Source organism: Loxodonta africana, chromosome 23, assembly GCF_030014295.1.
Source record: "Loxodonta africana isolate mLoxAfr1 chromosome 23, mLoxAfr1.hap2, whole genome shotgun sequence".
Classification (NCBI taxonomy): Eukaryota; Metazoa; Chordata; class Mammalia; order Proboscidea; family Elephantidae; genus Loxodonta; species Loxodonta africana.
This window is the reverse complement of record NC_087364.1, coordinates 30,442,233-30,459,147: the sequence shown is the minus strand read 5'-3', so window position 1 is coordinate 30,459,147 and position 16,915 is coordinate 30,442,233. Positions and strand designations below refer to the sequence as shown.

Sequence of the window (16,915 nt, the reverse complement as noted above, 5' to 3'; positions counted from 1 at the left end):
AGGCTTAAAAAAAGATTTTACAATGCTGTTTTATTAATAGGGACCAAAGAGAAAAGCTGTATCAGGATACCAGTCTCATGATGATAGTTCTGACAATTCAGAATGCAGCTTTCCTTTCAAGTACACATATGGTGTAAATGCATGGAAACACTGGGTCAAAACTAGGCAACTTGATGAAGATCTCCTGGTATTAGATGAACTAAAATCTCGTAAGTGTTTTAATTTCTCCTAATTCCTATTTAAAATCAAGATTTTGTTATTAGCCATCTTTAAGTTCAAAAACATAAATGTAGGTGGAAGGTGTTTAAAACTGATTGCTAAGAATGCATTTTATTTTACTTTAAAGTTCTTATATGTAATAAATTAATTTCAGAAAGTTTCTTAACCTTAAATAAAAAGGGCAGTAAATAATAACAATTACTAATTTATTTTATTTTATTTATTTATAGCTAAATCAGTAAAGTTAAAAGAGGATCTTCTCTCTCATTCCACGGCTGAGCTTAACTATGGGTTGGCCCATTTTGTCAATGAGATCCGACGCCCAAATGGAGAGAATTATGCACCTGACAGCATTTATTATCTTTGCCTTGGAATACAGGAGGTTTGTAATTTGACAGTTGCTTTAGAATATAGTATTAATATGAAAGGAGTCCCTGATTTAAACAAGTGCTCGACTACTAGCATAAAAGTTGGTGGTTTGAACCCACCCAGAAATATCTTGAGAGACAGGCCTGGTGATCTGCTTCCAAAAGGTCACAGCCTTGAAAACCCTATGAAGCAGTTCTCCTGTGCACACATGGGGTCACCATGAATCAGAATCATCTCTTCTGCGACTAACAACAACATTATTGTGAAAAGTGGTTGTAGTAGTTCTTGGAGAGAAAAAAATGTTATGCTTCAAGAATATTAAGAGAAGCTTTATGAAACAGTGATTTGTTGGTTTACTAAGAAAGGCAATGAGGAATTTAATCTGGAAATAGGAGGATATTGTAAAGGATTTTCTTAGCTGCTTTGTATTATATAGGTGTTTCTGCTATAATACAATATGTATATGTTCCTGAAAATCCTTAAGTTCTCCAAAATTGTTTACCAAAACAAAAAGAATTTATGGGAAAAATAAGGTGTTAGGGACACACCACTCAAAATTCATGCATCTCTTGTAATTGGCTTAACAAACATGTATTTGCTGTAGCATATATACTATAGTATGCAGTATTAAAATGTGTTTAGGTAGATTAATGGAAGGAGCTATAAGAAAGGGTATTGGCTCCTGAATTATAGGAACAAGGGCAAAATATAGCAAGGTTGGCTATAATAAGTCTGTTGGAATCGACTCGACGGTACTGGGTTTGGTTTTTTTTTGGTAAGATTGATTATGTGACTAACTTGAGCCAAGAGGAGGTGAGTGTTTTAATTAGCAAATATTCCTTCTTTGCTTCCTGCATTCAGCTGTGTTGCGATACTTTTTTTTTCCAACTCTTATTACTTGGTGATAAAGTGATAGAAAGCGTGAATATGCTTTAAAAAAAAAAAATCATGGATGATAATCAGAGTGACATCATTCCCTCCTTACCATTTGCAAACTATTTCACATTATGAGACATGATCTGTAGCTATATATGCCTATAGGTCCATGCTGATCTGTGTATAAACAGACAAATATTTCTCAGAATAGTAGGTCTGGTTTCACTTACACCAGAGTTGTGTTCCTAAGTTGTTAAATAGTGTAACTGCTCAGTAGTTCTTTGAAGTCATCTCATAAAAGCCATTCATTGTTTTGGAGTTTTAGGTAAACTTCAGCCACACGTTTATGAATCTGAGTGAGTCTTTTTCATAATAACCTTTAGTTTGTCGGAAACAAATTTTACAGGCTTGAGCCCAAGTCAGAAAGGATTACAGTTTCACATTCTAGGTATTTCTAAGTTTGATGGATGATAAGGGGTGATCTTTTTCTAGAGTTTTGTTTATAGGCCTAAAATTTAATGCTGTTAACAGGTGTTAGACACAATTACAGAAGAAAACTAGAATTGTCTTATTTTGTACTTTGTGTACATTTTCTTCAAGATAGAAATCTTGTCTAAGATTATATAAATACTAGTGGGGAAATAGCGTGGCTGCAAATTACCATGTATTCAAGAGTAATCACATATTTTACAGTAGCAACCTAAAAGAAATATAATAGTTTTAACTTTTCTTTTGTGTATTGTTTTTTGACAGATTTCTATGCATTTTGAGCCTCATACTTAGATGGTGATATGGGTCTGCCATTCCAAGAGCCCAAAAACCACTGAAAACCAAAAGCTGTTTTTTACCCTTTTAGTTTGCCATGAAAACTCATTTAACATTAAAACCGAACCTGAAGAGTTACGAAGCTGTTGAATTATTATAAAGTGTTTGTTTATTATGCCGTTGTGGTCGTTAGTTGCCGTTGAGTAGATTTCCGACTCGTGATGACCCCATATGTGCAGAGTAGAACTGTTTCATAGGGTTTTCAAGGCTTTGACCTTTTGCAAGCAGATTGCCAGGCCTGTCTTCTAAGTCACCTCTGGGTGGGTTAGCACCACCAACCTTTTGGCTAGTCAAGAGCAGAACCGTTTACTCCACTCAGGGTGCTTTTACTTCTTATACTTATTGTTAATACACATCCATAGAAGATTGAATTGTTACTGTTTCTAAACAGGTACGAGGTGCTTCCCCAGACCCCTCCAGGAATATTATGTAAGATATATATTTTTTATATGTGGTAGTAATAGAGTAGGAATGGCATTGAGAAGCTGTGCCAGATACAAGTGAAATAGGCTCAATTCTCTAATTTCAGAATGAACTACATGTAAGTCCCCTTAAGACCAAACAGGAGGTAGAGTTTTCTCTTATATCTTGTACCATGCTGTCCACACACAGTAGGCACTCATTGAATTAGATGATTATTGTGCCTTTTATGCAGTAGACCTACATCTGCAATTTTCTATGACTTTTGAGTGTATGTATTCTCCAGGCTCTTGTTTTATCCCCACTTTACTTTTTTTGTCATGTTTTGGGGCTCTGTATAAAAGTTCATATTAAAAACAAGTGTTCTTGAAAATTAGTATCTAGATGACATAGCTTTTTAAAGTCGAAGAGTTGTAAAAGGCTTACAACAAAATAAAGTGGTTCTCTACCCCACCCATCTCTATTCTTCCAGTTTTCTCTAAATTCAAATACTTTTTGCTGTTTCAGCTGTTCTTGTGGCATTTGTAGTATTAAAAAAAAAAAAAAAAAACTTGTCACGGAGTTGTTACCAACTCACTGAGCTTATGGGAAAGAGTAGAACTGCCCCATAAGGGTTTCCAAGGTGGTAGTCTTTTATCAGAAGCAAACTGTCACATCTTTCTCTCACAGTGGCTGGTGAGCTTGAACCATTGACCTTTCAATTGGCAACTGAGCGCTTAGACCATTGCGCCACTCGGGCTCCTTGTTAGGGTAATACTGGCCTCATGAAATGAGTTTGAAGTGTTTTTTCTCCTATTTTCTGAAAGAGCTTGTGAGAATTAGTATTGCTTATTCCTTAAATGTTTGATAAAATGTACCTCTGAAACCATATCAGCCCTGGGATTATTTTTTGCAAGGTGGGGTGGGGAGGTTGGTTTTTAGTTACTGAATCAATTGCTCTAGTTGCTATAAGGCTATTTAGGTTTTCTGTTTCTTGTTGAATCAAATTTGGCAGTTTTACCCTTTAAGAAATTTATGCATTTCATCAAATTTGTTAGCATAAATTGATAATATTCCCTTATTACTCTTTTAGTGTCTATAGGATGTACTCATCTTTCTTTTAGTTCTAGTATTAGAAATTTGTGTCTTTTCATTTCTTGAACAGTCTAGCTCAAGGATCAGCAAACTTTTTAAAACTTAAGGGACAAGATAATAAATATTTTAGGCTTTGCAGCCAGAGAGGTAAAAATCTAGGATATTGTATAACCATTTATATAACCACTTAAAATATAGCCATTAATTATTGTTTAAAAAAAAAAACAAAAAACTTAGCTTACAGTCTGTAATGTGGCTGATGAGATTGGGCCCAATAGGACCAGGCCATAGTTTGCCTAGACCCCTGTTCTAGGTAAAGGTTTATCAGTTTTATTTTATTGATGTTTTCAAAGAACCAGCTTTTAGTTTCATTGAGTCTCTGATCTTTATTATTTCCTTTCTTAGTTTGCTTTTTTCCCAAGCTTCTTAAGATGTAAGCTTAGATCATTGATTATAGACCTTTCATCTGTTCTAGAAAGCATTTAAAGCTATAAATTTCCATCTAAGAACTACTTTAGCTGCAGTCCACAAGTTATGGTATGTTGTGTTTTCATTTTCCTTAATTTAAATAAAGGAAATTGGCTGACCTCCTCATAACCCCATTACAGGAAGTTCAGTCCCCAATTGTTTTTTATCGAATGGAGTTCTGATATGAACTCCAAATACTGTTAAAGGTTTGAGAACTAAATGGATTGGGTAATCAATGATAATTATGTCTTTAAATAGGTTCTGTATGTACTGATAAATGTTTCCCAAAAAAAAAAAAAAATTTTTTTTTTTATTTTGCTATTTGTTCTCATCATTGGATGTACGTTCACATACTTGACTTTGTTTTTGAAGACTGTATATTTGTAAGCAGCTTTAAAAAAATCCTAAAACTTGGTGTAAAGTTACGAAAAATATACTTTCCAGAAATCAGTGCTGTTTATTTCTTCAAGGATATGTACAAAACTAGAAGATATTTTTGGAACAGCGTACATGTTTTTCTGTCAGTACATTTATTGGTTTTGTTTACATCTGAGAATAAGGTAATATTAAAGAGGAACTATAATTCTCTTAGATATGTCTATAGAGGGAATAACATCCTTAGTTTTCAGGACCAAGTCTTAGAAATGTTAGAGAAGTAAATAGTCACTTCTGTTTTGTATATTGAGAAATTAAATATAATTATGGACTTTTAATTGGTACTGTATAAAGAAGGGAGCACAGCATTTTTCCCCTCCTTCACAAAGAAAAGAGCTGATTTTTTTCCCGATTATATAAGGAATGATTGCTCTTATTAAATATTCACATGATAGGGAAAATCGTATGAAATCTCACAATCCTAAAATAGCCATCATTAACATTATGTGATCATCCTTTCATATGCAATCACATATGTGACCACATGCCCCTCACAGCAAATTTAGCATGAGTGGCATTATGGGTACCCTTTTTCCTTCATCCCTTACCCTGTCACAGCTAACTATATGCATACGTCTGTATCTTTTGACATGTTCATAAAAAATATATGAGAATTTTTGGCAACGGTATTATATATTATTCTTCCCCCACCTCGTACTTTACAGTACATTGTGGCAATCCCTCTAAGTCAGCTGGAACAGACTTAACTGTAACATTTCATTGTATGAGGTAACATAGTGAATTTAGTCATTACCACAATGATGGACATTCCCTTTACTTTATAGAATTTTGCCTTTATAAACAGACTTGTGCACTCTCCTTCCCTCTTTCCCCCTAAATCTTGTGTAATTATCCTTACATACTGGTGCTTCTATTTCTATGAGATAAGATTCCTGCCAAGGGTATTACTGGATCATAAGAAAAGTATATTTTTGCTTTTGAAATACATCACCAGATTGCTTTCCAAAGGGACTGAGGATCTCTTCCTGTTTCTTGGCTATTTGGTTTTGCTTTTCTGTGAATTATCCCTTTGTCTAGTAGGTTGTTTATCCTTTTCAGTTTGTGAGAATTCCTTGTTCTAGGTAGTAACCCTTTATTTGTCATTTTCCCAAGATTTTTATTTTTTACATACAGGTCTTCCAGAAGAATTTATTCTTTGAAAACTACGATATCCATTTACTAAATTAAAAAATGTAGTAAGCTCACTTACATGGCTTGCTAATTTGAGATCTGTGTAAATGGATAGTTTTCAGAGAATTAAAATTCTATTAAAATACATATAACATTTCTAAACCTGTTTAACCTTTCATTGATTCAGAAAGGCCTTAAGAATTTGCTTTATTTTCTATGTAACAGTGATGTGGTAGATTCAGAGTTTTGGTGATTTTTCATTCAGCAAATATTGGTTAAGTGCCTGTTTTATGCTAGATTTCCTGGACATACAAATGCTGGACTAGACACTGTGCTAAATGATTGACAAAGGAAGAATTGATGAAGTAAAAGAATTGAACAGAAGAGTTCAAAGGGCGTCTCGAGAAGACAAAGTAATATAATGACGTGGGCAAAAAGCTGGAGATGGAAAACCAAAAGGGAAGAATATGCTCGGCATTTCTCAAGCTGAAAGAAATGAAGAAAAAATTCAAGCCTCAAGTTGCAATAGTGAAGGATTCTGTGGGGAGAATATTAAACAACACAGGAAGCATCAAAAGAATGTGGAAGGGATACACAGAGTCATTATACCAAAAAGAATTAGTCAATATTCAGCCATTTCAGGAGGTAGCATATGATCAGGAACTGATGGTACTGAGGGAAGAAATCCAAGCTGCCGTGAAGCCATTGGCAAAAAACAAGGCTCCAGAAATTGAGAGAGTATTAATTGAGATGTTTCAGCAGATGCAGCACTGGAGGTGCTCACTCGTCTATGCCAAGAAATACGGAAGACAGCTTCCTGGCCAGCTGACTAGAAGAGATCCATATTTATGCCTGTTCCCAAGAAAGGTGATCCAACCGAATGTGGAAATTATAGAACAATATCATTAATATCACATGCAAGCAAAATTTTGCTGAAGATCATTGAAAAACGGCTGCAGCAGTATATGGACAGGGAACTGCCAGAAATTCAGGCCGGTTTCAGAAGAGGATGTGGAACCAGGGATATCATTGCTGATGTCAGATGGATCCTGGCTGAAAGCAGAGAATACCAGAAGAATGTTTACCTGTGTTTTATTGACTATGCAAAGGCATTCAGCTGTGTGGATCATAACAAATGATGGATAACATCGTGAAGAATGGGAGTTTCGGGAAACTTAATTGTGCTCACGAGGAGCCCTTACATAGATCAAGAGGCAGTTGTTCAGACAGAACAAGGGAATACTGATTGGTTTAAAGTCAGGAAAGGTATGCGTCAGGGTTGTATTCTTTCACCATACCTAATTAATCTGTATGCCGAGCAAATAATCTAAGAAACTAGATTATACGAAGAAGAACCGGTCATCAGGATTGGAGGAAGACTCATTAACGACCTGCATTATGCAGATGACACAAACTTGCTTGCTGAAAGTGAAGAGGACTTGAAGTGCTTACTAATGAAGATCAAAGACCACAGCCTTCAGTATGGATTGCACCTCAACATAAAGTAAAAATCCTCACAACTGGACCGATGAGCAACATCATGATGAAAGGAAAAAAGATCGAAGTTGTCAAGGATTTCATTTTACTTGGATCCACAATCAACAGCCATGCAAGCAGCAGTCAAGAAATCAAAAGACACATTGCACTAGGTAAACCTGCTGCAAAGGACCTCTTTTAAAGTGTGTTGAAGAACAAAGACGTCACCTTGAAGACTGAGGCGTGCCTGACTCAACCCGTAGTATTTTCAATCACATTATCTGCATGTGACAGCTGGACAATGAATAAGGAAGACCGAAGAATTGACACCTTTGAATTGTGGTGTTGGTGAAGAATATTGAATATAACCATGGATTGCCAAAAGAACAAACAAACCTGTCTTAGAAGAAGTTCAACCAGAATGCTCCTTAGAAGCAAGGATGGTGAGACTGCATTTTACATACTTTGGACATGTTGTCAGGAGGGATCAGTCCCTGGAGAAGGACATCATGCTTGACGAAGTACAGGGTCAGCAGAAAAGAGGAAGATCCGCAGTGAGGTAGATTGACACAGTGGCTGCAACAAGGAGGTCAAGCATAACAATGATTGTAAGGATGACGCAAGACCAGGCAGCGTTTCGTTCTGTTGTGCATAGGGTCGCTATGAGTCGGATCCGACTTGAGAGCATCTAACAACAAGAAACAACAGTAAACTTCAAATGGTGAACGTCTTATATTCTCAATATCATTTTAATTTTATAAATTGTGTGTATTGTTGTTAGACGTGATAGGTTTCTTCCTTAGCTGGCTCTCCAAAGCATTCTTTGACAACGCGTAGTTCCCCTTTTAGTGGCAATATTTAAGCAAACTTGATAACACTCTGAACATACATATATATAAACCCTGGTGGCATAGTGGTTAAGAGCTACAGCAGCTAACCAAAAGGTCGGCAGTTCAAATCCACCAGGCGCTCCTTGGAAACTCTGTGGGGCAGTTCTGCTCTGTCCTATGGGGTCGCTATGAGTTGGTAATTGACTCAAGGGCAGTGAGTTTGGTTTGGTTTATATATGTATAGTATATATGTGCACGTGTGTATATATATGCATGTGTATATATATATTTTTTATATATATGTATATATAAAATAGAAGTATTTTATGTGGTACTTTATATTTTTCTCAAATGCCAATACAAGAATTTCTTTTTAAGTAAATAGATTTCTAGCAATGTGCTGCTTTGCCTTTCAAAGCATTTTTTATCCATAAGAAAACAGAGCCATTAAAATGCAGCTAGTCTGAAATAAGTGCCCTGAATGCAAAGTACACACCGGATTTTGAAGAGTTTATATGAAATAAAAAAATGTAAAATACCTCATTAATAATTTTTATATGATTAAATGTTAAAATTATTTGTTTTGGGTATATTGTGTTAAGTAAACTATATTATTCAATTCTACCTGTTTTTATTTTTTTAATGAGTTTATATTTTTAAAAGCAGACACTTACTAATTAAAATAATTCTATAACTGAAAACTTTTTGTGAAGATACTTTTTGTTTAAATGGTGGTACAAATACATATAACAAAACATTTGCCAGTTTAGCAATTTTTACATGTACAATTCAGTGACATTGATTACATTCATCATGTTGTACAACTGTTAGCACTATCAATTTCCAAATTATTCTGCCACTATTAAACAGAAACTCAGTGTCCCCTATGCAGTGATTCCCTCTTTCCCATACCTCCCACCAGGGTAACTTTGGTCTCTAAGCATTTGCCTATTTCATGTTTTTGGGTTCACACAATATTTGTCATTTTGTGACTAACTTATTTCACTCAGGCATGTTTTAATTTTTTTTTTTTTTACTGTTGTAAGTTGTGTGTGTGTGTAAAACTAACATTTGCCAACTTAACATTTTTCAGGTGTGCTGTTAATTAATATCAGTTACATTAATCATGTGCAACCATCACCCATAATCGTTGCCAAATTTCCCATCACCATAACACAGGAATTCAGTGCTTTCTAAACAGTGGTTCTTCCTTTTGCCTTCCCTTCCACCGCTGGTAATCACTAATAAAATTTTTCTCTATACATTTGCATATTGTTACTTAATATAAGTGAGATCATGTATTTATCCTTTTGTGATTGACATATTTTAGTTAGCATAATGTTTTCAAGGTTCATCCATGTCGTGGCATGTATCAGGACTTCATTTCTCTTTATGGCTGAGTAATGTCCTGTTGTGTATATATACCATGATTTGGTTAGCCATGCACTCGATGGGCGTTTAGGTTATTTTCACTTTTTGTTTATTGTGAATAGTGCTGCAATGAACATTGACTGCATTGCTGCACCCAAGTCTCTTGGATATATACCTAGGAGTGGAATTGCTGTGTTATATCCTAGTTCTATGTTTAAGTTTTTGAGGAACCTTCAAAGTGTTGTCAGCAGTGGCAGTACCATTTTACATTCTCACCAGCAATGGATAAGAGTTCCAATTTCTCCATAGCCTCACCAACATTTGTTTGTTTTTTAATTTTAGCCATCATTGTGGGAGTGAAATCTTAATCTTATTGTAGTGTTAATTTTTATTTCTCTAATGGCTAATAGGAGCCCTGGTGATGCAGTGTTTAAGTGCTTGGCTGCTAATTGAAAGGTCAGTTGTTCAAACTTACCAGCTGTTCCACAGGAGAAAGGTAGTAGCAATCTGTTTCTGTAAAAATTTACAGCCTTGGAAACTCTATAGGGCAGTTCTGCTCTGCTTATAGGGTCCCTGTGAGTCAGAATCGACGCAACAGTAACAAGGTTTGGTTTGGTTTAGTTTTTTTTTTTTTTAATGACATTGAGTATCTTTTCATGTGCTTTTTGGCCATTTTATGAAATTCTCTTTGGTGAAATTTTGGTCTGTTCAAGTCCACTTTTTGATTGGGTTCTCTTTCTGTTGTTAAGACGGCATAATGTTTTCAAGGTTCATCGATGTTGTGGCATGCGTCAGGACTTTCTTTCTCTTTATGGCTGATTAATATTTCATTGTATGTCTGTACCACATTACAATTATCCATTCATCTGTTGATGGACTTTTAGGTTGTTTTCACCGCAATGTCACTGTATTTACAAGTTCTTAGTGAAAGACCCTTTGGATCAGAGCACAGACTAGACACTTCTAATGGCATGATCCACTGGCATTTACTACAGAATAGACAGGCGTGAGTAGAACAGCACACATCATCATGAGCCTGAGTTCCCTGAAGTTAGGCTCCTCATCCACAGGGTTAGATCGCATCCACGTGTGTCCCAATTCACATCTTGGAAGGAGAACACTAAGTTCCTGTCTTCTAGGATTAAATACTAATCGGACAGCCATGTCTACATGCTAAATAGCATGCACAGAAAGCAGGTAGGGGAAGAGGTAACAGAAGGGGGCAATATAAGGTAAAGGGGGGTAATAAAAGTGGCAAGCGCCCTGTAGGCAATGGGCATCATTTAGTGCCCCTGTTCAAAGTGATTTAGATTTACTGGCACCAGAGAATAGCCCTGCCTCCTTTATCCCACTGAGGTATGTTAACAGAGTTCTGACTTTCTTCAGAGAGCAGTCATCTCCCCCTAAAGCACTAACTTTATGTCCATTAGTACCTATTACGTCAGCAGCAGCTAGGGAGAGATGGTCAGGGAGGACAGTTGATATAATGTAGCATACCTGTCTCTCCAGCATCCACCTTTTGGATATTGTAAATAGTGCTGCAGTGAACATTAGTGTACAGGTATCTGTTTGTATTCCTGTTTCATTTCGTTTGGGTATATACCTAGGAGTGGAGTTGCAGGGTTATATGATAGTTCTGTTTCTCTTTTTGAGGAATTGCCAAACTGTTTTCCGTAGTGGCTGTACCATTTTACATTCCCATCAGAAATGGGTGAGGAGTCCATGAAGATGTTTTGTGTGTGTTTGTATATGTTTTTGGTGAAAGTTTACACAGGAAATTACATTCTCATTTAACAATTTTTATACATATCGTTCAGTGACATTGGTTACGTTCTTAGTGATATAGCATGCTCATTATTTCCATTTTGGTTGTTCTCTTTCCATTAATTTAGCATCCCTGTCCCTTGAAGCTTTCTCATTATTGGTCTGGGGTGAATGTTAACCGTTTGATTTCATCTAGATGATTATTTTGAGGAGCACGGTACTCACGGGTGATGTTATATATTTTATGAGCCAATCTGTCAGTGACTGAAAGGTGACCTCTGGGAGTGGTTTGAGTTCCAATTTTAAAGAGATCTCAGGACAATAGTCTCAGGGATTCGTCTAGTCTCTACTGGTCCAGTAAGGTTGGCCTGTTTTTAGAAATTTGAGTTTTGTTCTACGTTTTTCTCCCATTCTATCCAGAACCATCTATTCGATCCCTAGTCGGAACAGTCAGTAGTGGTAGCTGGGCACCGTCTAGTTCTTCTGGTCTCAAAGTAGGTGATGTTGTAATTCATGTAGACTAATCGTTAGTTTATGGAGTGGTTTCTTCTTTGAGTCTTTGGTCTTACTCTTTAGTTTCAGACTGGTGAAGACCAATAGTTGTGTCTTAGATGGCCACTTGCAAGCTTTTAAGACCCCAGATGCTACTTATCAAACTAGGATGTCTTTATGGACCATATTAAGCCAGTGGACTGAGCTGTCCCATGAGACTATGGTTCTAAGCCTTTAAACCTAGTAGACCAATCCCATGATGTGTTCGGTTGTGTCTAGAAAGTATCCATAACTGTGTCCCCTGTGTGGTTTATTTTATGCTTGAAAATATATGCAGTACACACGAACATATATATACATATGCTTACAGTTATTCGTATATAACTACCTGTACATATTTGTGTGTACTTATATATATATATCTGTGTAACCAAATACACATTTTGCAGTTACTACTATTGTTGCAAAATTGGATATCCCCCAATGAATTTTTTCTTAACAAATTTCCAGATAAATTATTTATTGACATTAGTTACGTTTATCACATTTTGTCAGCATTCTCTTTAATTATGTCTATACCCTTCTATTTATGCTAAAGCACTCATCTTTACTATGGTTGTGCTGTGCTTGCTACTTACGCACACAGAGCCACATTTCCCATCACCAAACGTAGTAAGCCTCTAAATTCTAAAGTGTACTTAACTCCCCCTGCCCTCCTTCTCCTGGGCAACCACCAATGAATATTGGTGTCTCTAAGTTTATCTGTTCTTGTTTTTGTATTAAAAAAGGGATCATACAATATTTATCCTCATATACTTGATGTATTTCACTTAGCATTATGCCTTCCGGTCCATCATGTTATGTTTCCTGGACTCATCATTGTACCTTATGGTTGAACAGTGTATTCCATTATGTCTGTGTACCACAATTTGCTTACTCATTCATCCGTTGATGGGCCCTTTAGTTGTTTCCATTGTTTTGCTATTGTGAATAAAGTTGCAGTGAACATACGAGTACATATATCTGGTCGTGTCAGTGGTTTTAGGTCTTTGGGGTATATTCATAGGAATGGTTGCTGGATGGGCAGGCAACTCTATTTTTAGTATTTTGAGAAAGCTCCTGACCGTTTTCCATAGTGTTTGTACTATTTTACAGTCCCACCAGCAATGGTTAAGGGCTCCAGCCTCCCCACATCCTCACCAGCATATGTTGTTCTGTGTGTGTGTGTGTATTTTTTTAATCAGTGCCATTTTAGGAGGAACGAGATTGTGTCTCATTATAGTTTTGATTTGCATCCATCTAATGGCTAATGGGAAATGCTGGTGGCTTAGTGGTTAAGTGCTACAGCTGCTAACCAAAGGGTCAGCAGTTCTAACCCGCCAGGCACTCCTTGGAAGCCCTATGGGGCAGTTCTACTCTGTCCTATAGGGTCACTATGAGTTGGAATCAACTCAATGGCCCTGGGTTTGGTTTGGTTTTGGTTTAATGGCTAATGATCATGAGTATCATTTCATGTGTTTGTTGGATACTTCGATGTCTTCTTTGGTGAACTTTCCGTTCATGTCCCTTGCCCATTTTAATATTGGGTTGTTTGTCCTTTTGTTGTTGAGTTGTTGAAGTTTTCTGTAAATTTTGGAGATTAGAACCTTAACTGATACGTCTTTTCTGAAAAATTTTGCCAGTCTGTAGTTTCTTTTTTTACTCTTTTGATAGTCTTTTTTTCCCTTGTTTTTTAGTTTTAGATATTTTGTGTGTGTTTTAAGTGAAAGTTTACAAATCAAGTCAGTCTCTCATACAAAAATTTATATATACCTTGTTTTTTTATGTACTCCTAGTCGCTCTCCCCCTAATGAGACAACACACTCCTTGTCTGTACCCTGTATTCCCCATGTCCATTCAGCCAGCTTCTGTCACCCTGTGCCTTCTCATCTGCCCTCCAGATGGGAGCTACCTATACTCTCATATGTCCACTTGAGCCAAGAAGCTCACTCCTCACCAGTATCATTTTCTATCTTATACTCCAGTCCAATCTCTGTCTGAAGAGTTGGCTTTGGGAATGGTTCCACACTTAGGCTTACAGAAAGTCTGGGAACCGTAATCTCCAGGGTCATTCTAGCATCAGTCAGACCATTAAGTCTGATCTTTTTATGAGAATTTGAAGTCTTCATCCCACTGCTCAGAAACCCTGGTGGCGTAGTGGTTAAGTGCTACACCTGCTAACCAAGAGGTTGGCAGTTCAAATCCTCCACACACTCCTTGGAAACTCTATGGGGCAGTTCTACTCTGTCCTGTAGGCTTGTTATGAGTTGAAATCGACTCATCGGCAGTGTGTTTAATTTTGCTTTTTCCTACTGCTCACCTGCTCCATCAGGAAGTCTCTGTTGTGTTCCCTGTCAGGGCAGTCATCAGTTGTAGCTGGCACCATCTAGTTCTTCTGGTATCAGGCTGATTTATGCGGCCCTTTCTGTCTGTTGGGCTTCCAGTTACCTTGCATCTTTGGTATTCTTCATTCTCCTTTGCTCCAGGAGGGTTGAGACTGAGCGATGCGTCTTAGATGGCCACTTACTAGTGTTTAGGACCCTATCCGTCACTCACCAAAGTGGGATTCAGAATGTTTTCCTAATACCTTTTATTATGCCAGTTGACCTAGATGTCCCCTGAAACCATGGTCCCCAGACCCCCGCTCCTGAAAGCGTTTGATTGTATTCAGGAAACTTCTTTGCTTTTGGCTTACTCCAGTTATACTGACCTCTCCTGTATTGTGTATTGTCTTTCCCTTCATCTAAAATAGTTCTTGTCTACTACCTAATTAGACAATACCCCTCCCCCCCGACCCTCGTAACCATCAAAGAATATTTTCTTCTGTGTTTAAATTATTTCTTGAGCTCTTATAATAGTAGTCTCATACAATCTTTGTTCTTTTGCAGTTGACCAATTTCACTCAGCATAATGCCTTCCAGATTCTTCTATGGTATGAGATGTTTCACAGATTTGTCATCGGTGCAAAGTGTTCCATTGTGTGAATATATAATTATTTATCCGTTCATCTGTTGATGGGCACCTTGGTTGCTTCCATCTTCTTGCTATTGTAAACAATGCTGCAGTGAACATGGGTGTGCATATATCTGTTTGTGTAAAGGCTCTTATTTTTCTAGGATATATTCCAGGGAGTGGGATTGCTGGATCGTATGGTAGTTCTATTTCTAATTTTTAAAGGAGGCGCCAAATCGATTTCCAAAGTGGTTGTACCATTTTACATTCCCACCAGCAGTGTAAAGTGTTCCAGTTTCTCTACGACCTCTCCAACATTAATTGTTTTGTGTTTTTTGGATTAATGCCAGCCTTGTTGGAGTAAGATGGAATCTCATTGTGGTTTTGATTTGCATTTCTCTAATGGCTAATGATCGTGAGCATTTCCTCACGTATCTCTTAGCTGCCTGAATGTCTTCTTTGGTGAGGTACCTGTTCATATCCTTTTTTTCATTTTTTAATTGGATTATTTGTCTTTCTATTGAGTTTTTGCAGTATCATGTAGATTTAGAGATCAGAGAGTAATCAGAAATGTCATAGCAAAAAATTTTTCCCGTTCTGTAGGTAATCTTTTTACTCTTTTGATAAAGTCTTTGGATGAGCATAAGTGATTTTTAGGAGCTCCCCATTATCTACTTTCTCTTCTGGTGTTTGTGCATTGTTAGTAATGTTTTATATGCTGTTTATGCCATGTATTAGGGCTCCTAGCATTGTCCCTATTTTTTCGTCCATGATTTTTATCATTTTGGAAACTCTGGTGGCATAGTGCTTAAGTGCTTTGGCTGCTAACCATGAGGTTGGCAGTACAAATCCTCCTGACACTCCTTGGGAACTCTGTGGGACAGTTCTCCTCTGTCCTATAGGGTTGCTATGAGTCGGAGTCAACTTGACGTATTTGGGTTTTGTTTTTTTTGTTGTTTTTATCATTGTAGATTTTATATTTAGGTGTTTGATCCATTTTGAGTTGGTTTTTGTGCATGGTGTGAGGTATGGGTCTTGTTTCATTTTTTTTTTTGGAGATGGATATCCGGTTATGTCAGCACCATTTGTCTTTTCGCCCATTTAACTGACTTTGTGCCTTTGTCAAATATCAGCTGCTTATATGTGGATGGATTTATGTCTGGATTCTCAACTCTGTTCCTTTGGCCTATGTATCTATTGTTGTACCAGTACCAGGCTATTCTGACTACTGTGGCGTTATAAGGTGTTCTAAAATCAGGTAGTGTGAGGCCTCCCACTTAGTTCTTCTTTTTCGGTAATGCTTTACTTATCTAGGGCCTCTTTCCCTTCCGTATGTAGTTGGTGATTTGTTTCTCTATCTCATTAAAATATGTCATTGGAATTTGGATTGGAATTGCATTGTATCTATAGATACCTTTTGGTGGAATAGACATTTTTTCAATGTTAAGTCTTCCTGTCCATGAGCGAGGTATGTTTTTCCACTTAGTAAGTCTCTTTCGGTTTCTTGGAGTAGTGTCTTGTAGTTTTCTTTTTATAGGTCTTTTATGTTTCTGGTTAGATTTATTCCTAAGTATTTTATCTTCTTGGGGGCTACTGTAAATGATATTGATTTGATGATTTCCTCTTTGACATTCTTTTTGTTGGTGTAGAGGAATCCAACTGATTTTTGTATGTTTATCTTGTATCCCGATACTCCGCTGAACTCTTTGACTAGTTTCAGTAGTTTTCTGGAGGATTCCTTATGGTTGTCTGTGTGTAAGATCATGTCATCTGCAAATAGAGATTCTTTTACTTCTTCCTTACCAATCTGTATGCCCTTTATTCCTTTACCTAGCCTAAATGCTCTGGCATTTTCGTTGTTGTTTGCTTGATAATTTTTTTCCATCCTTTGAGTTTTTGTTTGTGTCTTTAAGGTGTGTCTCTTATAGGCAGTATATAGATGGGTTGTGTTTTTTTAATCCGTTCTGCCACTCTCTGTTTATTGGTGCATTTAGCCCATTTACATTCAGCATAATTATGGATAGGTATGAGTTTAGTGCAGTCATTTGATGTCTTTTTGTGTGTGTTGCTGACAGTTTCTTTTTTCCACTTAATTTTTAGTGCTGAGTAGTTTTTCATCATATCTTTTCCTCTTTTTTATTGTTGTTGCTTTTGTATTTGTTGAGTCTTTATGT

General features: G+C 36.8%; 1 protein-coding gene across 5 annotated transcripts in view; it reads left to right on the top strand.

Annotated features, from left to right (window-relative positions):
• The window catches only part of ZMYM2 (zinc finger MYM-type containing 2), a 141,713-nt gene that overhangs the window by 99,692 nt on the left and 25,106 nt on the right, over positions 1-16,915 (top strand). For all 5 annotated transcript variants that reach the window (XM_023553104.2, XM_064275378.1, XM_064275379.1 and 2 more), the window contains 2 exons: positions 41-209; positions 450-601. In XM_023553104.2, the coding sequence (XP_023408872.1) occupies positions 41-209; positions 450-601 (321 nt within the window). The remainder of the gene's footprint in view (positions 1-40; positions 210-449; positions 602-16,915) is intronic.